Source organism: Dipodomys merriami, unplaced genomic scaffold (genome assembly GCF_024711535.1).
Source record: "Dipodomys merriami isolate MVZ:Mamm:240054 unplaced genomic scaffold, mDipMer1.0.p SCAF_49, whole genome shotgun sequence".
Lineage (NCBI taxonomy): Eukaryota > Metazoa > Chordata > Mammalia > Rodentia > Heteromyidae > Dipodomys > Dipodomys merriami.
Window position 1 is genome coordinate 9,553,606 of NW_027206057.1, and position 18,131 is coordinate 9,571,736.

Sequence of the window (18,131 nt, forward strand, 5' to 3'; positions counted from 1 at the left end):
GAATTCAGTGTGAAATTAAAAAAAAAAAAAGATTTCAGGATTTTTTCAGCAAATAAAGGCTACCAGTCAGCTAGCCGAGTAACATCATCTGAAAATGGCAGGTACTGGTAGCTCACACTTGTAATCCTAGCTATTTAAAAGTCTGAGATCTGAGGATCAGGGTTCAAAGCCAGCCCAGGCAGGAAAGTCTGTGACGCTCTTATTTCCAATTAACCACCAGAAAACTGGAAGCAGAGCTGTAGCTCAAAGTTGTAGAGCACTGGTCTTGCGCAAAAGAGCTCAGGGACAGCAGCCAGGCCCTAAGTTCAAACCCCATGACTGAAAAAAAAAAAAAAAGAAATAGTTTCTACTGGAGAGTAAAAATATAAAAAGAAATTAAGCAAATAGTTCTATCTACACATTTCCATAGGGTACTGGAGTATGATCATTTTAAGATTTATAATATATTCCATTTTCACTGGGAAAAATAAGATGAATTTGTTCTGTATTAACATAAATATCAAATACTTCATAATATTTCAGAGAGCTATTCTAGATTACAATTTCAAAAAGGGTCTTGGAGCTATTTCTGCTTGTTGGACTGGTATAGAATATGACTAAGGAACCATTTTAGACACTCTGTCAGCTAAAATGGCAATAAATCATGTAGTAAGGCTGCACATGAATTGAGTATAATACAAATCCTTATATGTATGCTGTATTATTCTTTCAGTGGCTATAGATTCTTCATTCTTAGGAGGCAATATTTTAAGGAAAATCAGATTTATTAACCACTTCTTTGGGAAGTAAGGGATGTAGACTTAGAATTGATTTTCAGTCTCATCTCTACAAAATCTGCATCTGAAGCTGGATGGGTTTTGTAACATCTACTCCACTACAAAGCAGGGCATCATTTCCTGTGAATTTTGGAAAGATTCATATACAAAGCAGTGCACTTCTCAGATCATTTTGGACCAACTCTAGCCCAGCCTCCCCTCATGGATGTTTAATCTATATAGTTTATTTTCCTTTTCAAAATAGCATGTCACAAAAAATGACATATCACAAGTTTGTTGTTCTCTACCTCCAAGAAACTGGGAAAAGTTATCCTTCTAAAACTTTCTGTGTGTTTAGCATACAACTGATCTTAGCTCCAAAATGTGGATATTTCATCACAGTTTTACTGTTTATTCCTGGGAGAAAGAGAGAAGGCAAAGGGACCCCTGATTCTGCGTGACCACAATCACCACCATGACAGTTCTTCCCATAGTCTGTCTTGCCATACCTCTCCCATTCTTTTCCTCTTTTCTCCTCCCTCTGTTCAATAAGTAGATAGATATATGTGTAGTTCTCAAACATCTGTGTGTGTCTGTGCATGTACATGTGCACACATGCATCTGCCCCCACTTCTGATTCTGATTCTGATTCAGTGAACGTGGACCATAGAATTTTCTGGAGCCTCAGAACATACATTGGCTGAATTTCATGAGTTTGAATGAAAATGATCTGGGTATGCTTGAAGGCTCATAGTGAAAAACACTAAGGGATGAAGACAGTCTCTCTCCTTAAAAAGTCTAGCTGGGCAGAGTTGGCTCACACCTGTAACCCTAGCTACTCAGGAGGCTAAGATCTGAGGATCTTGGTTCAAAGCCAGACCAGGAAGGAAAGACCATGAGACTCATACCTCCAATTCAACACACACATACATATATACACAAACACATACCACCACCACCACCACCCCCAAAAAAACAGAATCAGAGCTGTGGCTCAGTGGTAGAGCACTAGCCTAGAGCAAAAATGCTCATTGACAATGCTGAGGCCCTGAGTTCAAGCCCCCAGACCTCCACACACACACACAAAAAAGGCCTAGGGGCTGCAGGCAGAAATAAGCTATGTAGTGTGCAGTGTGACAAATACAGTAATAGAGTTCTAGGGGATAGGAAGGAGGAAATCAGTCCTGGCTGGCTAGTTGTAGAGTGGCATTTGAGCTGGATCTTGAAGGATGACTAGAGATTTGCCAGATGGAAAAGGGAAATGGAAAATTCCCGACAGAAGGAATCAGAAGCATGAAGAAGGACCATAATATGCTCTGGGAGGAATCAATCCCTTAGGTCCTACTCCATCAATAAATGAATTTTGAGCACATGCCTCTCAAATCGGAAAAATCCATAAATAAATTATACGTGTGAATTAATATTAATCTGTATACTAAAGATTAGAAAGGTCTACATTTTAGAGTTTAATATTTTATTTATGTCCCTACTTTGGGAGTCACTGGCTAGAGTGAGGTATTACTGAGAAAGTGAGAGCATGTGAGACTTGGGCAGACAGGTGTGCACATTCATTCTCACCTACCCCCACCCCCTTTATACCTGAGAGCCAAAGAACCCAGGAGCCTGCCAGAAGGCCAGAGACAGGAGAGGTTAGACCTGGCTGCCTTGGGTTGGATGTGGGCCAGGGTTTCTGATCCTTCTTGTACTATATATCAGTCTCTTACAGTTTCTATTCCCAAATTATTCATGATCAGCTATAATACCTTCCATGAATATTAATACCTCTCCCCCATGTTTTTACAAAAGTGTTCTTGGAAAGAAATATAACAGAAGATGCAGAGTTGTTAGTCCTAATTTTTGTATGAAGACAAAGAAGAATTTTTATCTTGTTATAATTTTTGCTTTCTTTTATCCTACTTTTTATATTTTCCATTTCTAAAAAATAAGCATGTCAAATGAAGGAAAAATGTGAAAGAGAATGTTCACTCAGTTCTGTAAATCATGCCCTTAATTTGCTTTTTTCTTCCATAGATGTTACTATAAATGGGGGTCAGGGGAGGCATGTACTAAGTTCTGTTTTGTTGAAACTGAAATAAAGGTAAACTATGCCTCCTGACTACAAAGAGAACAAGCCCTAGGAAGCAATTAAGAAAGATAAGAAATGTTATTATTAATTAGTCCTATGTTAAATCCCATATGATGAAAGTATATGAGGAATATAGATTTTTTTCCAGTTGAGCATTTGATAATGGGGAAATGGTACACATAAAGAAATTTTCAACTCTATATTTGAAAATTTCCAACAAGGAAAAGGAGTCCCTGTGGGTTAACTATGTCATTTTTGAGGAACTCTGGAATTGTGTTGGGAGTTATTCCTTACATTAAATCTGCACGTATTTCACTTCCAAAATGTACTTCAGATAGTATGATGAAATATAAACTGTGGCTTTAGATTATTACATGATTCCAATATAAAATATTCAGGTTAAAAGATATAAATACATTGTATTACCTTTGACCAAAAAAATAGAAATCTGATGGACTCATATGATTAGTAAGTTGATTGTTGTTGCTCACAATCAGAGGGATATTTACTTTGCTTAGTATATTAAGCATGGTTCATGCTTAGAAACACTGCTTCTTTATTTCCATGACTTGTCATAATTAGTGGGCAATTTTTCAAATGATTGTGTACCAACCCTAGTCTATATACTGTAGACCTAAGTTGAGTTTGTGTCTACTCATATTCAATTTACAATTTGTCATTATTGCTACATTTTGGGGAAAATCCACTGTGTTTTTCCAGTAATGAACAGAATTCAGGTTGTTGTAAAGCCCTAAATGCAAATATGTGGATTCCAAGGTGACAGATCCAGGATCTCTAGCAATGTAACAAAAGGTAAATAAACATAGCCAGCTACTTGATAATGAGGTTAAGGTTAAATCAGGGAAACATATCCAGCATAAAGGGTGGTGTAGGAGAGGGGACAAGAGGAAGAGCTACCTCTCAATGGAGAAAGGAAGAACTGAAAACTCATAGCATTGAAGAGCAGAACATAGACTCTACTTACACTTAGAGCTGTTTGTCCTCTGACTGCAGAACTACCCGTGGTCTTGCTGCATCTGTGGCTACCAGGCCAAAGAAGAGGTTTTGTTGACAGCTAAAATAATTGAGAAACAGGTTAGCTGAACCCCATCTCCACTTCCTGGACCCACTTCCTGGATAGTAAGGAAGTTAGACTGGCAATGGAACCCATAGGGTCAACACAGTATGGTTTATGTGATTAGACAGTACTGGTCCCTCTTCCTTCAGGGCCAGCTGGCAAAGGGAAGTGGCCCATTTGGCAGTCACAGGGCCCTGCTAGGTGACATCACAGTTCTTCCTTCTATGTAATAATGAGGACAGAACCCAGAGTGAACAAAGTGTTCTTTCCTTTTCAGTGAAAGAAATGGAAAGTTTTAACTGGGAAGCCTGGTTTGGTGGCTTATCACTCGTTTGTGTGCTTTGTGCTGTTTGGGAGAGGCCAGAAACACTGAAACATTCCATTAGCATTAGCATTCATTAGATTTCTTTCTCCCCAGAAGCTCCAACTTCTCTTGGAATACAGATTCTTCTACCGCCTGCTCATCCTGTCAGGCCCTACTCTAGATTTTCTGCCCTTTCTGCTGCCCCAGCCTACTCTGGTTGGCAGGTGATGAATTAAGTATGCTCCAACAACAGAAGCACTTTATCCCCAAGAAGGAACTGAAGCAAAATTGTCTGGGATCAGATGGTCCCCTGCAGTTTCTTTCACTGCATTCTTCCCCAGGCAAATGCATTACAGGTGGGATGTGGCCTAATTTTAACTCTTAAACCTCCAACTCTGGCAGTTATTGCAGATGGATTTTTTTTTAATTTCCTTTGAAATTCTGCTTTTATCACTTCAGTGTCCACCAGCCGGTTCTTGTGAGAAGGTCCTTCAGTGGCCTGCCAATCACAGCCTCTTTATTTCTGAAGAACACTAAGCCTGACATGGCTCATCCACGCTCCCCAAAGAGGCATTTTGTCACTCAGTGTCTTATTCTCCAGTTTTAAAGATAGATCTTTCACAGAGGAGAAAATCATAAATCTATTCCTACTAAAGGGCTTTCTGATTCTATTATTATTATTATTAAAATCACTGTATTGTCATTATTATTATCAGTTCCTTCAAAAAGGAATCAAAGCAGTGGAAACGTTTTTTAATAAAATGACACTTTATCTTTGTGATTAACTATATAATAAACCATAAAGTCTTTGCCATAGTAATCTCCTCCTTACATCTTATTGCTTTGATAATAAAAGCTTTTTTATGGCAACAAAATAAAATTTTACTATCCAAGCAGTTTAGATAAAAGAAGATGTGGTTTTGGAAGAATAAAGGGCAAGATTGAAACACATGAGGTTACAAGGGTTTTATGTGCTGTCTGTTTATGTAGAGCAGGCTTAATGTGGCATAAGTCCAAGCCAATTAAAGAGTTCTGTATTTTTGTCAAGTTCAGAGGATCGTTATTGAAAAACAAAAACTGTCAATACTTAAAAATCTCAGATTAATGGGGAAAGCAGACATTTCAACAATTAAGCAAGCTATCCCTAGTTGCAAACCGAATCACCAACAACCTATTTTGTGTGCTTGGTGAAGATCATTATACTTCTATTCATAAGCTTGTGTAGTAAATGATTAGATTCTGTCTATGACCAACATCACATAGACTTGTGCATAGACATGATTAATTATGCAAGCACTCTGGTGTACCAGTTAAAAAGTTTCATCACTGTTCTGCCATAGAGAATGAGGGGGCTGCCTTCCCTAAAATGCAACACTATTAAGGAATTCCTGTTGAGCAACCCATAATAAGATCTAAAAGTTGAACAGAAGGTTTTAAAAACTCACCTTTGGGGGGCAAGATGAATTAAGCAAAGATTTGAAGGAAGAGTTAAATTAGATGAACAGAGCAGATTCGGGAGGAGGTTGACTTCAAGGAATAGTGGAGGGCACCGGTCAAGGCCAAGGCGATGTACAAGGTGAGCGCATTGTTCACACTGCCTGGGGTGCCCTGAAGTTTAAATGAGATCATTCTAATAGGGCACCAGCAGGGCTGCCTAATGTACTTAGGGGCAGTTGTGCTTGTTTGCACAACTCTCATTTTGAAGGACTGCAGGCTGATAACCTCTCTCTACGGAAGTACCTAGAAAGCAAACGTGACCTTTCTGCTACCCCAGTTAAAACAGTGGTTTGTGACATGTCTCTGATTCCTCAGTGACTCATCAGCTCTGATGTCCTTCCTCTCCCATTATCTCCCTCTCCCTCGACATCAGATCATTCCAAGCCAGGGTTCTGCCAGACTACCCAGGTCCTTATCCAGCTTGCAGAGCTGTTTTTCATCAAGCAGCACTTCCCCTATGTGTCTCTGTCCTGGGACCTCTTTCGTCCTTCCGCCTTCTCTTAATCTGGGGCTCAGCTTATATGAAGCTGGCTCCTCACTGTCTGACAGCTGGCTGTCAGTGCAGGCTGGACTGCACTTCTTCATCTGCCACATCCACTTTCCTTCCCCAGCTCTACTGCCTTGAAAGCAAAACTCGCAAAATCCAGGTCCAAAGTAGCGAGATTCTCCAGGGAGGGTCAGGTTTATCTGCCTCAGGCTCCCCCCTGAGCTTGCATTGCTTCTGTCCACCGGTTCCTAGCCGGGTCCTGACTCAGCACATCCTTGCCTTGCCTTTGTGCGGTTGAGTTTTGAAAGCAGTCATACAGAGCCGTGCTTGAATTAGTAAGATGCCTGAGGATGATCTTCCTTTGTTGAAATACCCAGCGGAATGGAAGCATGGTTTGATGCCAACTTCACAGGCTTTTTTACATCCCCAGTGTGTGCATTAAGCAGATTAACAATTTATTGTGTAAACCTTCATCCCTCCTGTTGCTAGCCTGGAAGGTCTGAACTAACCATTGTAGGACTATCTGGCTTTGGTTAATAAGTGTTTGACCTGGAGATATGTGATATACACAAATGCCCATCTTGTAAGCTCTCTGGGCACAGAATTGTGTTAGCAAATTTAATGAACAAAACCTTGTAGGAAATAGTAAAGGCTTTTCCCCACATATTCTCCCTTCCCAATGGACACAAAGCCTGATGAATTCCCAGCTCCTGGAGTCTGCACTTAGGTGATATGGAGTGGGTAACTTTGTGGACTTTCTCATTACAGTTTTCTCCTCCATTATCCACTAGACAGCTAAAGGCAGAGCAGTCTTGGGTCACATGAAAGTTTTCTCCTTAGCCATGTACTGTGCGTTTCTCAAAACCTGGGGACTCTATTGAGAAGCCTTCGAGTTCTAACTTCCAATCTTACCATCTGCATCTCTTTTTCCTGTATGTAGCAAGTCCTACATACAGGCCCTCTCATATTCCTCCCAAATCATGTGAAAGGAAAGGTAGACACCATAAGGATGGAAAAACTATTGCTTTCCCTCCTAAATAATTGGTCAATGGAAATTGCTCTCCAGAGAAGGATTCCTATAAATAAATGAAGAAGTCGAAGAACCTGATTATTCCTATTTTGTAAACTCTGTTGATCTAAGCAATCATCATCAGTGACTGGGAATATCATAAAAACAGAGACATGTCCTTCATGTTTACAATAGCATATCACTTGTTGTAATTATTACGTATAGAACCTTGAGGCTCAGATTTGATTTTTTTTGAGGATGTATACCTAATGATATGATTCTATCAGCAAACACAGAAAGACATTATCCTCTCCAAGCCAGGCAATGGTAGCTCACACCTGTAATCCTAGCTACTTGGGAGGTTGAGATTGGGAGGATTACAGTTCCAGCCCAGCTTGGACAGAAAAGCCTGTGAGACCCCTCCATCTCAACAGAAGGAAGATGGACACAATGGTACATAATGGTCATGCCAGCAACAAGAATAAAACCTGAAATAGCAAGATTGCGGACAAGGTACATGCCTGGATAAGAAGCAACACTCTTATCTTCAAGTTAAGCAGTGTAAAACAGGGCTGGAGGCAGGAACTGAGACGCTGTCATTAAAATAACCATCAAAAACCAGGCTAGAGGTATGGCTTAGCAGTATAGTAAGGTTGTAGGTTCAAATCCCAGTGCCACAAAAATAGACAATTTTTTTAATCTGAAGAAAATCAACTTGAATTCCATCAAATTTTAATATTTGTTAACAGATTTATAGGGAATGTAAAGAAAATAGACAAAATAAAGCCATGGTGATGTAATTAGAAAAATTCAGACTTTGGATAGCTCTTCAGGACATACAACCTGCTTCCTTCAAGCAAATTATAGAAGAGATGAAAAAAACAGAGGAGAGAACTGATAAATTGAAGTACATTTAAAGTGGGCACATTTGACTCATGCCAAGTTTCTCAGGAGGCTAAGATCTGAGGATCAATGTTTGGTTTGGAATAGCCTAGGCAGACTCCTACCTCCACTTAACCAACAAAAAGCTAACTGGAAATGTGGCTTACGTGGTAGAGTGCTAGCCAAAAAAGCCTAAAAGCCAAGCAAGATCACAAGACATTGAGTTTCAATACTGGAACACATGTTTGCACAATACACATATACTCATTTAAGAATCAACCAGCTAATTATAATGAGCAGGTCTTATTTTGATCCTAGTATAAACAAACTGTTAAGACTCATAGGACAGTTGGAGAAATGGGAATACTAAGTAGATGTTGGCAATATTAAATTATTATGCAATTGTTATATAATGTTTTAGGTGACAGAGTAACAAGATGGTTATGGTCCTCAAAGGCCTTAAATTTTAGAGATGCATTTTGAAACAGTTAGGGTCCAAATAAAAGAAAAATAGCATCTGACACCTATGTTTATTAAACATAAACAGGTAGAATGAGATCTAGAATCAATTTTTTTAGTTTTTACTTTTTATTGTTATTATAAAAGTGGCACATAGAGGGGTTACAGTTACATATATCAGGTAATGAGTACATTTCTTTTTGGACAGTGTCACTAGAAGGGATTTTTAATGAGTTGTAACTTCTGAGAAAGGAACTAGGAGATTAGGGAATAGGTTGAGAAACAAACTTGGACAGATAATTACTTTATGTAGGATTAATTAATTAATTAAGTTCTCAAATGATTAAGCAAGAAATAAGAGAACTATAATGGGATAAAGTTCATTAGAACTTGGACATGCTTATTTGGAAGAATGAGAAAGGCATGAATTATATTATGGCCTATACAGATAGGTTGCCATGAATTTGTCAAATAGGCTCGGGACCATTTACATCAGAACAAGGTCTACTTCATACCCACGAGCCAGGATCAAGGAGAGTAGAGCACACAGTCATTTGGGAACTACTGTCCTCAATGATCTAAGTGCCAGCTTTTCAAATACTTTGTTTAGGAACTTTGGAATTACTCAATGGCAAAAATACACAAAAATTTAGATTAAAAGCAACACAATTTTGCAAGTCTGAAAGGTTCTTTATTTTTTTGACGATGCTAATCAGCAGATGTCACTATGTAACCCTTGAGAACATGCGTTCCACATTGCCTGAGTCTTTGGAGAGAGAGAGTGTGTGTGTGTGTGCTACTGGCATTGGAGTATAGAAACAGCATATTTTGATTTTGTTTAATGAAAATCACTTTTGTTTTAATCCTTAAACTGATTAAAGTTTAAGCATATTCTTTTTGTTTTTGTTTTTCCCTAGCATCATTGACAAAGAAGTATCATTAATGGCAGAAATGGACAAAGTTAAAGAAGAAGCAAGTAAGTTGATGGATAGTTATCTGATAAGGTATCTCCCAACCAGAAGCAATCCACAGTCAGAGTGAGAAAGATACTAGATTATGGGCATGTTCACATTCACTCTGAAACACTAATTCATGAGCTCTGTAACCTTACACAAGCCACAGCTGCACTTACACTCATAGCATTAAGTACATGACAGTGTACTCAGTAATCAGGAGGTTCTGGGTAACTTCTTTAAAATTCAAGGAACTTTTCTGCAATGGAAAACTGTCTGCTTAGGTGGATTGAAAATGACATTACATGTAGCATTAAATCTTGATACTCCTTTTAAGCCTTTACAACATAGTAATTTTGCTATATTATATAGTCATTTTCACGTACTCTTTTCTAGGTTCAATAAAAAATTTATCAAATTAAGATCCCTTTCAAATTTGTCCCATTGGGGCTGGGAAGGTGACTCAGCAGTAGAGCGCTTGCCTCACATGCATGAGGCTCTGAATTCGATTCCTCAGCACCACATAAACAGAAAAGGCTGGAAGTGGCACTGTGGCTCAAGTGGTACAGTGCTAGCCTTGAGCTGAAGAGCTCAGGGGACAGCTCCCAGGCCTAGAGTTCAAGCCCCACGACCAACCAAAAAACAAACAAAAAAAAACCCCAAATTTTTCCATTGACTCTGTTTCTTAAATTCTTCATATATTGAATTACATATAAATGGAAAATATCTGTCTCATCTGAAGCACTTCAGATGCTTGCCACACACATACAAATCTAACAAACAAAATTTCCTGAGTTTTTAAACAACTTCTGCAAGATTAATAATTCAAATGTAGAGATGTCTAAATGAAGTTTTCTTAAAACATCCCAATTCTGTTTACAAACTTCATCAAATATGCCAACACCTGCCAACTTAAAACCACAAGAGAAAATCAATTCCATGTTTTAAATTGAAATCACACATTAGACTGCTTAATGGACCAAATTCCCTACTTAAATAATGAATACACTCACACTATCCCAGTAATGCAAAACTTTTCCTAAACTTAACACAAAATATTGACATTCTGAGTTTGCTCTCTTTTCATGTATCTGTCTAAACCTTTCCACTGGGGTACAGTAGTAGCAGAGCAGATTTATCATCTTAGGCTAGCTGAGATTAATGGGTTACAAATTTCAACAGAGACAATTCTGTATCAAGAGATTCAGTATCAAGCCACAAGTAGACACTCTGAGTCCTTTGTATTGAATTCAGTCTACTATGTGAATGTGACCCTCAATGCCATATTTTCCAGCCAGGACTTAGTTTTATAATTATTGCTTCCTGGTTGTTATGGATTCTTTATCCTTACCCAGATTCTCTCTCATGAATTAGCTAATTGGAAACGTGCACCCAACTAAGTTTCAATTAAATTGCTTTTCTTTTGACTGAAATGTCTTTCTCATCAGGAATGAAAGATTAGACCAGATTTTTCTTGTAATTTTCTTCCCTGGATCTTGGCCATAATTCACTGTCATTTTATCTTTCAAAAATAGCCACCATTATCTTTTATTATTCAATTCTCTAATTTTAAACAACATTTTAGATCTAAAATACATTGATGAAACTAATCTAATCCAGGGTGAACATCCCTCTGGGTGTGAAATTATTTTCTTCTTTGAAGTCCATTGATTTCTTCAGTAAAAGTGGAGTATACACATGACTTGGGTTTTCTGCTTCCTAGGTATAGCTTATTTCTAAAAATGCTAACTAGAAACCAACACAGCCACAGATGGTTCTCTAGAGCCAACTTAGAAAGATGATAAAAGACTTCAGTTTTCACATATTCATTCTTCCTTTTTGAGAAATGTTAGGTTCCAAGATGTGTGGAATTTGGAGCATCCCTGTCATTAAAACTCCTTCCACCAATAAACATTCACTGTGTGCTTCCTTGCACATTGAGCACTGTGAGAGCAGGATAAACTGTAGAGAAAGCAGGTTCTCACTAAGACTTCACCAACCCTCAAACTGCTGGATTGGCTGGCAGGGTTCACCTAACTTCAGCACCTAATCTCTGCTGCAGGTTTTAGTTTTCAGGGCTGCCCAGAGCCAGGGGCTAGTCCGCTGGCATGTTCTGGACACAGAACTGGGTCCAAATCCAGCTTTCACCTACTCACTATGTGAGCTTGAACCATTTTTTTCATTTCTTATATTCTGTGGTGCGTTATCAGAGAAGAGGGAAAAAGAGTAACATCCATCTCAGCTTATTATAAAGGTATAACGAGAAGCTAGAGGCCAGGCACTTAGCACAGTACATGACACAGTATATGTACACAAAGAGAAAAGTTCTTATCAATAAATAGATTAGTTCATCAAATATTCTGGTAGAAATGAAGGTCCAAGAGATTGTGCTACATCTCTGAGGTGATACACTTGTGTCAACAGGTATGTATCTCGGGGGGGGGGGGGTTAAGGGAGAGCTGAAGGTACTACTGAACCATGCATACCATTAAGTACAAATCTGTCTTTTTTACCACCATCTTGAACTTGCTTATCTATGGTCCCAAGAATATTTTTCCTATAGGTGACATGAATCATATTTATATATGGTATAAATCATATTTCCACAATTGTAACATAAACCCCTTTCTCACATGGCACTTAAGACAATGCTGAGAAAGACCATCAATATTAAGAAAGACCATAAATATTTAAGTGAATTACGGTAGTCAATTTCATGTCGGTAGACCATGAAATCCAATATCTGGGAACACTAATGTGATTATTAAAAGAGGAAATATACTCTGGATGAATATACCCCATTTTATTAATAATACTTATAATTTACATTTTGAATAGAATAAACTAAACACTTTATAAATGTTACTTTGTGTGGTTGCATGGTAACCCTAGGTGGTTAGTATGATGATTCCATTTTACAAATAAAGAAAGTAAGTGTTATGGTAACTTCATCTGTCTCCTCCAGGGAAGTGGACCTGAACAGGCAGATTCTTGGAGGAGAAAGTTTGCTAAAATATGGAAAGAAAACACTGCTTTGTATTAACAGGAACACAGACATAATATGAAGCAAAGTGTTTAATTCTTAAGAATTTTTAAGGAACCAAAAGGCTTTCAAAGAAAGAATACCTCTGCTCCAATATCTGGCTTGCCCATTCCAGAATGCACTTTTAGCTGATGAGTATCATTGAAGAAGCCTGAAGATTTTCCATGGTTCACATAATATGAACCAAGCTTCCAGATGCTAAAAAAAAAATTGAAGGAATTTATAAATCCTATTGAGAAAATGGATTTTAGCATGCCAGATACTATTTATAAAAACGCATAAATAATATTAAGTCTTCCATGCAGTGAAAACCTAAGTTTTATGGTACTATCTCCCTCTACAGAGAAAGGATAGTGCTTTCAAACATACTTATTATTCTATTTTAAATTACAGGATGAATGAATCTTAAGATCTGATCTGGTCTTTTTGTTTTGTTTTGTTTTTGCTTTTTATATCTGTGATTGATGTTTTTGAGGTGAAAATGTTTGCCCCTGAAGAATACTGGCTTTAGATCTCAACTTTTAAAGCGTTTTTTTTTTCCATAATGAAAGGCTTTGAAATGTTAATGAGACTATATGTAAAATGTATCCCAACACTTGCTGATGCAATGCATTCATTTTCATGCACATTTGGTTGAGTTTAAAACTCTGAATTTATTGGTGAACTTGCACCTGCATTCCCATTTTAGGGCCCATTTATATCTATTTCTACAGAATCTTCTGTTTGGTGTGAATGCCCAAGTTCTACATAATCAAAAAGAACAATGACCCCCTAATTGTCACCAATCCCACAAATGATCCATTAAGAAAAGTCAGATCTGCTTAGCTGTGCAGTCATCAGGGTCTGCTGACCCCTTTTCCAACTACTTGTCAAGTCTGGGTTTTCTGAATTTATTTTTTACCCTCCTTTGCAAGATGAAAGTATCTCATTTCCTATTTTTACTAGAGAAACATTTCCTCATGCAACAGACTTTAGTCCATCCATCTGTTGAATTATAATGGCAAACAAACAAAATAACCCAAAATATGGGTACCAAATTCCCTTAAGTAGCCCCTGAAAATGAGAAACTTCAGTCTTTCTATAGCTATTGCTTTCAAGTAATGCATTCTCCAAATCCTTCACTTAGTGAATATCTTCAGCTCCTATGTTCCAGGCGCTAGGTTACCATGGACATGAAGAACCACATAGTTAAGTCTGCATTGTAGTTCCATGACTGACTGAGATCTATACGAACAGATAACATGAATGTGTGGAGCAGGACCAGTGGGAATGGTGGCACACTGGGCAACATGCTATATCTAGAATGAACAAGAGCTCATCAGCTTTTAGCCAGTGATTGCTACATAGGAATGCTAATGTTTTAAGAGACACCAGAAAACAACCTTTCAAATGGCACTCCCTGATTTTTAAATATAGGCATCTAACTTGTTAAAATAATGTGTGGGCCAAACAAAACATACATCCTCTGGCCAAAAATGATAACTGGAGATATCACTCAGTAATACATGATTGACATTCGGGTGATAATTCCTTTTACTCACATCTCCTAGTTTTTCACTAGCTCTTCTGTTTTCATAAAGGCCATTAAGCATATACCAGTCTGCCCAGCTACATGGTGTTATAAGTGGGGGAGAAGGCAGGAGAAGCCCCAATAACCAAAACATGACTGTTGTAGTTTGGCAGATGAATATGCTTTATGAGTTATACCTTAATTATTTTTATTAACTTCTCAACATTGGTATTAACATAAAAAGAGAATGTCTCCCTGTGTCTACAAAATGACATCGTTTGTAAGGAATCTTAGGCCTTGATTCTATACTTCTTTCTTGATATTTGACATGTTCATTAACATTTTATATGTTAATGACTCTTAAAATCAGAAGTCATATTGGAAAAGATCTGGAAAATCACAAAATTGAGGCCAGCATTTGGAACATAGCAAGACTGTCTCAAAAACAACAACAAATACCTTCATATTGTCTGACTATACATATGTACTGTAAATCTAGTCTCACAGAATTTGAATTCAACATGCATTTTATCTTAGATGAGTTACAATTTTCTTAGGCTCAAATGCTTATCCAAAAGAATTGAAGGAAATTCACATATAATGAGTTTGAGAGCTGTAAGTCAATCTATTAAATGATCAAACTTGGGCTGGGATGTAGCTCAGTGGTAAAGCATTTGCCTCGCAGGTACAACACCCAGTACCAAAAAGAAGAAGAAGGAGAAGTGGAAGAAGAAGAAAAGAAAAAGCAATTTTAAAATAGACAGAGTTTGCATTTAAATCTTACCTGTGTGTCTGTATTTATTGTTTCTCTGCTTTATAATCATTTGGGAAATACACACGTTAACTTCTGGGCTACTGCATCTATCTGAACCTTTAGTTCATCTGACAGAACTGTGAGACTCCCTGGTGTCTCTTGTGTATGTGCAGGTGCTAAAGAGTGCACACAAATCCAGTTCAAGCTGGCTTGGCTCGCCCTTGAAATTTTTCCACTGGGGACACTTGCAACAAAGACACAAGACACTGTGGTCTGGAATGTCTCTATTTGCAGAATGGAAATATATCTGCAGAGCATCAAAAGCAAAGACATTTTTTAAGCTCACAAAAACTAATAACGTAAAAGTTTAAATCATATTCCATTAGCAAGGTTGCTCTAAGTGAATATGTCTTAAAATTAGAAGGTCTTCTGCACCTAGAATTAAATGGTATGGCACATGCATACGAATAGATGTTTCTTAATAGACTTTTTTATCTTTGCAGTGTCATTCACTAGAATTTTGTGTGCACGTATGCCAGTACCAATGCTTGAATTCAGGGTCTTGTACTTTCACTTAGCTTTCTTGCTCATGGCTGACACTACCACCTGAGCTATGCCTCCAGTCTGGCTTTTTGCTGGTTAATTGGAGATGGAGACTTTTCTGCCCTGAGCTTGCTTTGAATTGTGTTCCTCCAGTTATCAGCATCTTGAGCAGCTAGGATGACATCAGTGAGCGATAGCTGCCTGGCTTTAATTATATATATATCTTTTTTCAGAGATAGTTTTTTCTGAAGAACTCACACACTGAAAACTTTAAACAAGTGAGGTCAAATGCTAGTAGAGAAAATGAAGAAATGTAGGTGCATAGTGAATCGAAAGGGTCTGTGTTTTGATTTGGGACGGTAAAGACACAAAAGAATTGGATTTTTGAAATGGGCACCAAAGAAAACCACTTCAGTGACCAACTCAGAAAATAATAGTCATGGTCCAACAAAGCAATCAGTCTGTAAAGAAAGAACAGATTCCAAGAAATTCGGTCATGTAATTATGTTTAACTCTGACCCTAATGTATCCTTCTTATTTGGCAGTGGAAATTCTGACTGCTCGTCAGAAGAAAGCAGAAGAACTAAAAAGACTTACTGATCTAGCCAGTCAAATGGCAGAGATGCAGCTGGCCGAACTCAGGGCCGAAATCAAGGTCAGTTCTGAAACATCCCAGCCTGAACCCTGAGCAAGAGATCTGATCCCTATTATGTTTGTTTTGCATCCCGACTGCTGCTCCCTGAGGGTCAAAACCTATACACATAGCACTTTTTCATGAGGTTAAATATAGAATATAAAATACAGTAAAGAACCATCCAATCTCTTTATTTAAGGACAATACAGAGTGGATAAGTTGTTATAAAGGAAAGGGCCAAGCTATTTTCTTAATCATTTGGGATTGATCCAAATAAAGTGTACTCAATCATGATTCAGAGCTGGCATAGAGCATATGATAATTTCTATGTATTTTATAAATACACACTTGTGAGCACATTCTAAGTAGAAACTTAATATTTAACAGTAAAGATTATAAATCACGCAGACTGTGGAGACTTCTTAATCATTTTCTGTCTTAATTGTCCTTTTTTTGTTAGGATCACTACTCATAAATGTGTACTTATTAGATTAATTCTACTGCTCTAAGCAACAGAAACTGACCCTGGTTCACCTCAAGAACAAGAAGAATCTGATATAATGTTGATTGTAGGTCACCAAAGCATAGCGTGCTCTGCAGAGCTGGGTCTACAACTAGTCAGGAGCCAGGGAAACTCATGTTGTAAGGAGCAGTAATTCCAAGCTCTCCAGGGCCCCATGGAATGAGTGATCTTCAAAACTCATTAGCTCTCGTGCCACCCATCTGATTCAAACCCCTAATAAGCAGCTCTAACTGTCCTCCACTTGGGTCCCACCAATCATTTGCCCAAAAGAGGATGTAGCACCTTGATTTAAAAACCCCTCAAAACTGTAAACCTTTTAAACAGGATTGGGGTACAGTTGCCAGAAAGGGAAATGGTTTCCAAGAAGACAAGAATGAATATTTACAACAAGGTAGTAAGATAAAAGTTATAAATTCCTCCTCTCCTCCTCTGTTTTCACCCAATATAGGAAACACACATACATGCACACACACATATATCTGTGCATGTGCATGTGCATATCCATACACATGCACTTCTTACCCACATCTAGAAAATTAGATTCCTTTTAAGACAGAGTTGTGTCTAGCTTTAGAAGAATTGTCTACCTGTTTGGATATAAAACTAGTTGAACACGGTAGATAATGGCAAGTGACTCTTTAGTCCCCTCCATCACGCCTTAGGCATGAATGGGAGCTCCTGGAGGAAAGAGTTGTGGGGGTGTTTCCCTTCTCACCTATTCTATTCTTGCCTTTGTTGTCTCCCATCCAGCCAATTGCAATGGCCTCTTAACTAGTCTTTCTGCCTTCACTGTCCTTCTCCAGCCTCTACTCCACCCTAAGTTCAGATATATGCACCCAAAGCAGATCTAATCTCCTCTGGTATGATCCATCAGAATACAATCTATGACTAGACTCCAAAATATATTGCAACTTCTATTATATCATCAAGTGATGAGTATGAATTACAGCTTTCTAGTCTGTTGAAATCAATGCCTCCTCTGGGTTTAATTTCTGCCCATCAAAATCCCACTCATCATAAACTGGTGAGTAGCACAGGCTCTGGGATGAAACCGTCCAGCTCGAAAATGTTCTACTTCTGTAGCTTGAATACATTATATATTGTCTTACATTCTTATAACATCTATTCCTTACCTGTAAAATAATGGCAATAACAGTGCTCACTTCGAAATAATGTGATCAGATGAAAATGTAAGAATTTGGTCAGTGACTGGTAAATGTTCAAGAACCTTTTTCAGTGTTCCAACTCAACCTTTTTGAATGTTCGTTTTTACATAACTCTTTTCCCATTCCCCTCAGTCAGAGATTACTTCTTCCTTTTTCATATTCCTAATGCACCATGCACATTTCCACCTTGTATTTAATGGTATCTCTCCCTTGCTATGTGGTAAACTGCCTGGTAAATTCAAGAGGGGCTGAGTCATAGGTATTTCTGTATTTCACACTCTGTCATCTACACATAGATTTTAATTTTAAATTGAATTTTAAATGAATTGAAAAATAATCTTTTCTACTTCCTATAACAGCAGTTGAAATTTTACCATTAAAAATGTCTTCTACACACTGAAATTTTTATTTGGACTTCCAGATTCGCTATTCCAATAGGGATGGGTTT

The 18,131-nt window shown here is 38.0% G+C and overlaps 1 protein-coding gene across 12 annotated transcripts in view; it reads left to right on the forward strand.

Annotated features, from left to right (window-relative positions):
- The window catches only part of Spats2l (spermatogenesis associated serine rich 2 like), a 167,246-nt gene that overhangs the window by 142,443 nt on the left and 6,672 nt on the right, over positions 1-18,131 (forward strand). For all 12 annotated transcript variants that reach the window (XM_069995762.1, XM_069995763.1, XM_069995754.1 and 9 more), the window contains 2 exons: positions 9,475-9,533; positions 15,906-16,015. In XM_069995762.1, coding sequence (XP_069851863.1) covers positions 9,475-9,533; positions 15,906-16,015 — 169 coding nt within the window. The remainder of the gene's footprint in view (positions 1-9,474; positions 9,534-15,905; positions 16,016-18,131) is intronic.